The sequence below is a fragment of the Euleptes europaea genome, chromosome 15, assembly GCF_029931775.1.
Source record: "Euleptes europaea isolate rEulEur1 chromosome 15, rEulEur1.hap1, whole genome shotgun sequence".
Classification (NCBI taxonomy): domain Eukaryota; kingdom Metazoa; phylum Chordata; class Lepidosauria; order Squamata; family Sphaerodactylidae; genus Euleptes; species Euleptes europaea.
In genome coordinates, this window is record NC_079326.1 from 34185054 (window position 1) to 34192789 (window position 7736).

At 51.4% G+C, this 7736-nt stretch overlaps 1 protein-coding gene across 2 annotated transcripts in view; it reads right to left on the reverse strand.

Annotated features, from left to right (window-relative positions):
• KCNH7 (potassium voltage-gated channel subfamily H member 7) overlaps positions 1–833 on the reverse strand; it is a 344141-nt gene extending 343308 nt beyond the window's left edge. For both annotated transcript variants that reach the window (XM_056861343.1, XM_056861344.1), the window contains exon 1: positions 755–833. In XM_056861343.1, the coding sequence (XP_056717321.1) occupies positions 755–830 (76 nt within the window). In that variant the 5' untranslated portion in view covers positions 831–833. The remainder of the gene's footprint in view (positions 1–754) is intronic.
• Between the last annotated feature and the right edge of the window lie 6903 nt (positions 834–7736).

Below are 7736 nucleotides of genomic sequence, written 5' to 3' on the forward strand. Positions count from 1 at the left end.
TTTTTTTTTGCAGCCAACGCATGTGAATCTTACAGCTTTTTCAATGTGCACAATGTGCTAGATGATTGAAGGGAATGTGCATGCAGCCCGATAGTCTCTTTCACAAATGGAGAAGGCCAGGCTAGGTCAAGGGTTATCTTTGGACATTTGTGCACCTGTAACGGAGCGATTGAGCAAGGCGACATCACTGGGGCCACCAGCCCAGCAGCTGGGCTGGAAAGGGAACGGTACAGATGAGCCAAGTCAGAAGCCAAACACCCTGCCTCCAAACGCCCTCGGAATTCGCCTGCTGGAAACTTTCCACGAACTCATGTTAAATACGGCACCTCTGGCAATTTTTTTCCTGCAACGGGTCAGGTTTAAGGGCAAGGCAAGAGAGGCAGCAGGTCCTTTGCCCAGCCTGGGACCCTCTAGGACTGTCGACTGCCCCCCACCCCCATCCTGACAGAGACAACAGTTCTCCCTGGCATGATAGGAGATTGCATAAGCGCGCCTTGTGCGCGTTCGGCCTCACCGGAGCATCCCCCCCCCCCCCCGCCCAGGGTGGATGGAGCGAAGCCGCCTGACCAAGCCAGGGAATGTCCCGGGGACTTGGGGTCTATGTGGGGGGGGGGGGGGTCAGCACGGAGCCTCCCCAGCCCTTTTGCCGAACTTGCAGGGGGGGGGGAGAGGGTTCTGCGCTGCCCCCCCCAGCAGGCACAAGAGGGGGGAGGAGAGTTTTTTTTGGGGGGTGGGTGGGGGGATGCCAACTTACTTTGCCCTTCGAATTTCCGTATGATGGTGCCCAGGAAGGTGTTCTGCGGTGCCACATGCCCTCTGCGCACAGGCATGGTGGTGCTCGCCCGCCCGGGCGCGCCGCCTCTGCCCTGCCCTCCTCGCTCGCCGGCTGCCTCTGGCTGTGGCCGGCTACCCTCCGCGAGGGCTCATCGCCCTCGGCCGCCGCGACCCCCCGCCTGGCTTCAGCGCCGCTCCGGGGCCGCCGCCGCCGCCGCCGCCGCCTCGGCTCGCCCGGCCCGAGCGCGCTCCATGCCCACGTCTCGCCGCCGGGGGAACCTGACCCGCGCTCCGCCGGGATGGAGGGAGTGCGGGGAGGGAGGGAGGGAGGGATGGAGAGAGGGGGGGGAGAGGGAGGGAGGGAGGGAGAGAGGGGGGGAGAGGGAGGGAGGGGCCGCCCGGGACCGACGCGCTGCGCTCCCCTCGCCCGGTCCCTCGCCCCGGCTCCCCAAGCGGCGGAGGGGCGGACGGCGAAGGCTGGCCGCGGCCAGGGACGGTCCCCGCCCGGCTCCGGCTCCGGCGCGCTTCGCGGCGGCGGCTCCTCTCGCCCCGGCCGGCCGGCCAAGAGATCGCGCCCGGCCACCCTTCGGCTCCCGCAGTCCCGCCGCCGCCGCGGAGGGGCGCTGGCGGGAAGGGAGCGCAGGGCCGTCGGGGAGCCGCCTGCCCGCCCAGCCTAGGCGTGCCCGGGCTGAGGCGGGGTCTCGACGTGGCGCCTCGGGGCGTGTGCAGAGTGCGGTCTCTCCCCCCCACCCCCGCCGGCACCTGCCTCGGGCTCGTCGGGGCGCGGTTCCGGAAGGGCGGGTGACGCCGTAGAGCAGGGGTTCCCAACCCTTTTTTTTTTGACCAGGGACCACTAGGGCTGTTTTGTTCGGCGCGGGGACCCCAAGGTTCAAAATAAAAATTCCGGGAATTTGAAAATAAACTTTAATCGTAACTGTTAGTGAAACATTAAACTTAGAATAATATTTGAATGTATGTTTTTATAATAGAGAACTTTTAATTGAAAATATTAATTTATGATGGGTTTATAACTTTGTTTCGCGGACCTTAATTTAGTTCTCGCGGACCCCTGGGGGTCCGTGGACCCCCGGTTGGGAACCAGTGCCACAGAGAGAGCTGGCGCGGAGTTATGTTCCCCGCGCCTGGTGCCTCGGGGCGTGTGCAGAGTGCCGTTCCGCGAACGAAGCCGTGGCTCCCAAACGCTGCGTGGTTCGTGTTGCCCGCCTCCAGGGGCTAGCTGGAGATCTCCCGCTGTTACAACTGATCTCCAGGCGATTGAGATCGGCTCCCCTGGAGAAAATGGCCGCTTCGCCAACTGGACTCTATGGCCTTGAAGTCCCTCCCCTCCCCAAACCTCGCCCTCCTCAGGCTCCGCCCCCCAAAACCTCCGGCCGGTTGCGAAGAGGGACCTGGCAACCCTATGCCTGATGCAATGAGGAGAGCTTGTGCAAAGTTCTGCACACGTGGTGCCTCGAGGCATGTGCAGAGGGACATTCCTCTGGCGAGGGTCTGTCCAGAGCTAATGGCTGTGTAGCTCGGAAAGAGTGCATGATGCATCGTGCGAGAAAGCGTGTGCAAATTGCCATTCCACAAACGGGGTGCTTCTGGCCATGTCCAGAGTGCCATCCCTCTTAGACAGGCAAGTCTCTGTCTAGGGCTAACTGGTGCATAGCTCCAGAATGGTACAATAAAGAGTATGTGCAGAGTACTCTTTCCTTAATGTGGTGCTTCAGAGCATGTGCCATCCCCAACAGCAGTGCTTCAGGGCTTGTGCAGGGTGCTATTCCTTTCAGAGGAGAGAGGCTTTGCCAAAGGCTAACTGGAGCCGAGCTCCAAAAGGGTACACGATGGCATAATGAGCATGTGCTGAGCACCATTCTCCAAATGGAGTGCCTTGGAGCATGCTCTAGCAAGGATCTGTCTAGGCCTAACTGGTATATACCTTCAAAGTGCTGCAGGATTCCAAACATAATACTTCAGAATATGTGTAGAGCATCATTCCCCAACTATCGTGTCTTGGGACATAAGCTCACTGGTGCTCAGCTCCAAAGGGTGCATTTGCAGTGAAGAAGAATTAGAAGAAGAAGACGAAGAGTTGGTTTTTTTATGCCAACTTTCTCTGCCACTTAAGGGAGACTCAAACCAGTTTACAGTCACCTTCCCTTCCCCTCCCCACAACAGACACCTTGTGAGGTAGGTGGGGCTGAGAAAGCACTAACAGAGCTGTAACTTGCCCAAGGTCACCCAGCTGGCTTCATGTGTAGGAGTGGGGAAACCAACCCGGTTCACCACATTAGAGTCCGCCACTTGTGTGGAGGAGTTGGGAATCAAACCTGGTTCTCTAGATGAGAGTCCACAGCTCCTAACCACTATACCAAGTTCTTAACCACTACACTCTCTCCATCTGAATATCTGCACCTTGAGCAGATGAAGTAGCCTTGTGATTCAGGTCATTAGTTTGTCAAAATTGTTCTTTGCTATTGTAACTGGAGGTGTCTTTCCAAGGCAACATATCAGTAACCCAGTAGCCTCTCTGCTAAGGAATATTCATTTCTGTCATAAGAGTTCTTATATAAATATGCTCGCTAGATATAACTTCCTACCTAGAAAAAAAACAAACTGATAAACATTTGCCATAGGTTATGTTAAGGGTTTGTGCATGCTGTGGCACTACTGGGGAGGCAGGGGCGTGGTTTATCACTAATCCAGCATCCTGTTTCATACAGTGGCCTGATCATTTCCATATTTACTTGGAAGCATGCCCTGGTGTTTACAACGGGAGTTAGGGCATAGAGGACTTCAGCCTTGGCTTTTCCCCTCATGTTACATTAGGATGAAGTTGCTCCCGTGGTTTCATTTGCCCCTTATTTCATCTCAGTTGCCTTTTGTTCAGAAATAGCTTGCAGCTATCTACAGATAAAACATAGCTTCTTGATAAACCAAGAGGGAAATTATACTGCGAGCGAAAGCCTGCCGACGGATGGGTAAAGAAAGACACCATCTATCAGAGAAACTCACACCATGATATCCTGTGAACACAGCACACTAAATTAGCAGGGCAGGCAAAAAAATAATAATATATCCCACCAGTCTTGTTGTATCAAATCTCACCAAGCTGCCGAGCAACCCACCCAGCCATTAGCTTTATGTAATTAGTAGCTGGCAATTGGAGGAAATGCTCAGGAACAGAGGATAGCTAGATAATGAGGATGATGTTGAGGCTGGCGGTTGAGTGGGTGAGAAGAGTTACATTTATAAGTTCTGGCCTGGGCACTATTGCGGAGGGACCCTGGTTTATAAGAACATAAGAAAAGCCATGCTGGCTCAGACTAAGGTCCATCAAGTCCAGCAGTCTGTTCACACAGTGGACAATCAGGCACCTCTAGGAAGCCCACAAACAAGACGACTGCAGCAGCATTGTCCTGCCTATGTTCCATAGTACCTAATATAACAGGCATGCTCCTCTGATCCTGGAGAGAATAGGTATGCATCATGACTAGTATCCATTTTGAGTAGTAGCCATGAATAGTCCTCTCCTCCATGAACATGTCCACTCCCCTCTTAAAGTCTTCCAAGTTGGCAGCCATCACCACATCCTGAGGCAGGGAGTTCCACAATTTAACTATGCGTTGTGTGAAGAAATACTTCCTTTTATCTGTTTCGAATCTCTCACCCTTTAGCTTCAGCAGATGACCCTGTGTTCTAGTATTATGAGAGAGGGAGAAAAGCTTCTCCCTGTCTGCTCTCTCCATACCATGCATAATTGTATAGACCTCTATCATGTCTCCCCTTAACTGCCTTCTTTCCAAGCTAAACAGCCTTAAGCATTTTAACTGCTCCTCATAGGGCAGTTGCTCTGCCCGACCTGATCATTTTGGTTGCTCTTTTCTGCACCTTCTCAAGCTCTGCAATATCCTTTTTTAGGTGTGGTGACCAGAACTGTACACAGTATTCCAAGTATGGTTCAGTGGCAATTCCTATGCAGAATTACTCCTGTATATTTGTTGTTGTTGTTGTTGTTAACCTGCCCTAAATCCTCGGCCAAGGCTGGGCTCAGGGCGGCTAACAGCAATACTTTATACATTAAAACCAATAAAACAATATAAAACAATATAAATACAACAATTAACATTTGGCATTAAAATTCTGCCAGCACACCAATTAATAAGTAGATGACACACATTTATTAGGGAGCAGTAACCCACCAGGGGCCTGGAAGCAGTCAGGGCTCCCCCACCTTTAGTTAGAATAATTAGTAAGTATCAATGGGCGGGCGGGGGGTGGGGGGAGGGGGGAGGCCAGTATTGATAGAAATCAGGAAAAGGATTCTGGTGAACAAGGATTCTGGCATCACAAGTGTGTCAGCTTCATGACATTTGAAAGGCCAGTCCAAGAAGACTTGCAGTGCTCTGTATATCATTTTGGTTGCAATGCAAATCTCACTTGATCTGAGCAGTGTTAACACCTCCAAGGCACGGTAATATGGGAGCGGGTGGTAGAGAAAGTCTCCGACATGTCTATTTGGCCACACAATGGACCCAAGAAGTGGTAGGTTCACCAGCGGTAATAAAGAACCAGCGTGGTGTAGTGGTTAAAGGCAGTGGGTTGGATGGGCAGACTCTGATCTGGAGAACCGGATTTGATTCCCCACTCCTCCACATGAGTGGCAGACACTAATCTGGTGAACTGGATTTGATTTCCCCACTCCTCCACATGAAGCCAGCTGGGTGACCTTGGGCTAGTCATGCTCTCTCAGCCCCACCTACCTCACAGGGTGTCTTTTGTGGGGAGGGGAAGGTGATTGTAAGCTGGTTTGATTCCTCCTAAAGTGGTAGAGAAAGTCGGCATATAAAAACCAACTCTTCTTCTTCTTCTAAAGCCACTCAAGAATGATGTTCCCAGCCTGGTGTAATGGTTACAGTGTCAGGATAAGCACTGGAGATAATACTGCTGCTGTCATCTTGTTTGTGGGCTTCCTAGAGGCACCTGGTTGGCCACTGTGTGAGCAGGCTGCTGGACTTGATGGGCCTTGGTCTGATCCAGCAGGGCTTTTCTTGTGTTCTTATGAGAGAGCCGTGTTGAAATTAATCATGAAACTCCTCTAGGTGTCCTTGGGCTAATCACTCTCTTTCTCAGCCTCCTTTAACCCATGGAGTTATTGTGAGGATAAAACGAGGAAAGGAAGAACTCCTTGGGGGGAAAGTGGGATAAAAATAGATGACGTGTGAACTCCCCAGATGCACGCTGTTGTCTCTCTTAGTACAGAGGCACTTTTATGGCTGCGTTCTGTAGGAGACAAAGAAGACTCTCTGCAAACAAGGCACTCAGAGGGAAGAAATAAAAGAGGGTCTGTTATGGTGCTAGCAGTCTTCTTGTCCACTGAGCAAACTGCAGAGAAACATGTGCAAGGGAATTTGGAGGAGGAGGAAGAAGAAGAAGAAGAAGTGGTTTTTATATGCTGACTTTCTCTGCCTCTTAAGGGAGAATCAAACAGGATTACAATCACCTTCTTTTCCCCTCCTCACCACAGACACCTTGTGAGGTAGATGGGGCTGAGAGAGGGTGACTCGGCCAAGGTCACCCAGCTGGCTTTGTGTGTAGGAATGGGGAAACAAATCTAGTTCTCCAGATCAGACTCCACTGCTCCAAACTACCTCTCTTAACCACACTGGCTCTCCCTAAAGAAAGAAAGAGGAACTGGAGGGGAGGCAGGATAGATTTATTATCATCCACAAGCTGAAGGGAGAGGGTACTGGTGTTTCAGGGTCCCACATGGTCAGGTGGTGTTTTCAGTGGTGTGGGGTCTTCTCTATAGAGAGAGACAATTGTCTCACTGTTATGCCACCCTTTCTCCAAGGTGCTCAGAAGGGCATACATGGTTCTTCCTTCTTCCAACAAATCTGTGTGTTAGGTTAGGCTGTCCCTGGCCTGGATGGCTCAGGTTAGCCTGATCTTGCCAGCTGTCAGAAGCTAAGCAAGGTCAGCCCTGGTTAGTACTTGGAAGAGAGGCCCCCAAGGACGATGCAGAGGCAGACAGTAGCAACCCTGAGTGACCCTAGTTATGAAAGGTGTTAAGTAGCTTAACTAGTATGTCATCACTGCTTTTTCGTGGTTAAATCTGAACTTTACATCATTCCATTTCTCTTCACCTTCTGCATGTTTTTTTTAACCCTGCTGGGTTTTTAAAAAATTCTTTCTATACCTGGTATATAACTATCTAGTATGGATTTATATGAAGAAGTGGGCTACCGTCTATGGAAATTGATGCCACAATAAAAACCATGTTAACTTCTAAAGGGACAGTACTAAGGGCACTTTCCTGGAAGTAAGCCCCACTGAATAATATGAGACTTGCTTCCAAGTAGGCCTACTTAGAATTGCATGGTGAGATGCCATAAGAATCCAGTGCTGTTGTTGTTTTGGGGAGCAATGGACGATCAGCACAATCCTCAACAAAGTTGTGTGTGTGTAAAGTGCCGTCAAGTCACAGTCGACTTATGGCGACCCCTTTTTTGGGGTTTTCATGGCAATAGACTAACAGAGGTGGTTTGCCAGTGCCTTCCTCTGCACAGCAACCATGGACTTCCTTGGTGGTCTCCCATCCAAATACTAACCAGGGCTGACCCTGCTTAGCTTATGAGATCTGATGAGATCAGGCTAGCCTGGGCCATCCAGGTCAGGGCTCAACAAAGTTATAGCCTTCTAAATCCATGGAAGTCAATGGTTTTAAGGAGGGTGTAACTCTGCTTAGGATGGTGCTGCAAGCCTCCTGCCATTCCCTCCTGTGGATTAGCGAACAGAAACAGGCCAAAATGGCCTAAAAAAAGGTTAGATCAGGGGTGGGGAACGTCAGGCCCGGGGGCCATTTAAGGCCCACAAAATCATTTGGTCTGGCCCTTTGTGGGTCCTGGCAGATTTCTAGCTCAGAAGGTTATCTGCCCCCTTCTGCAGACAGGAATAGC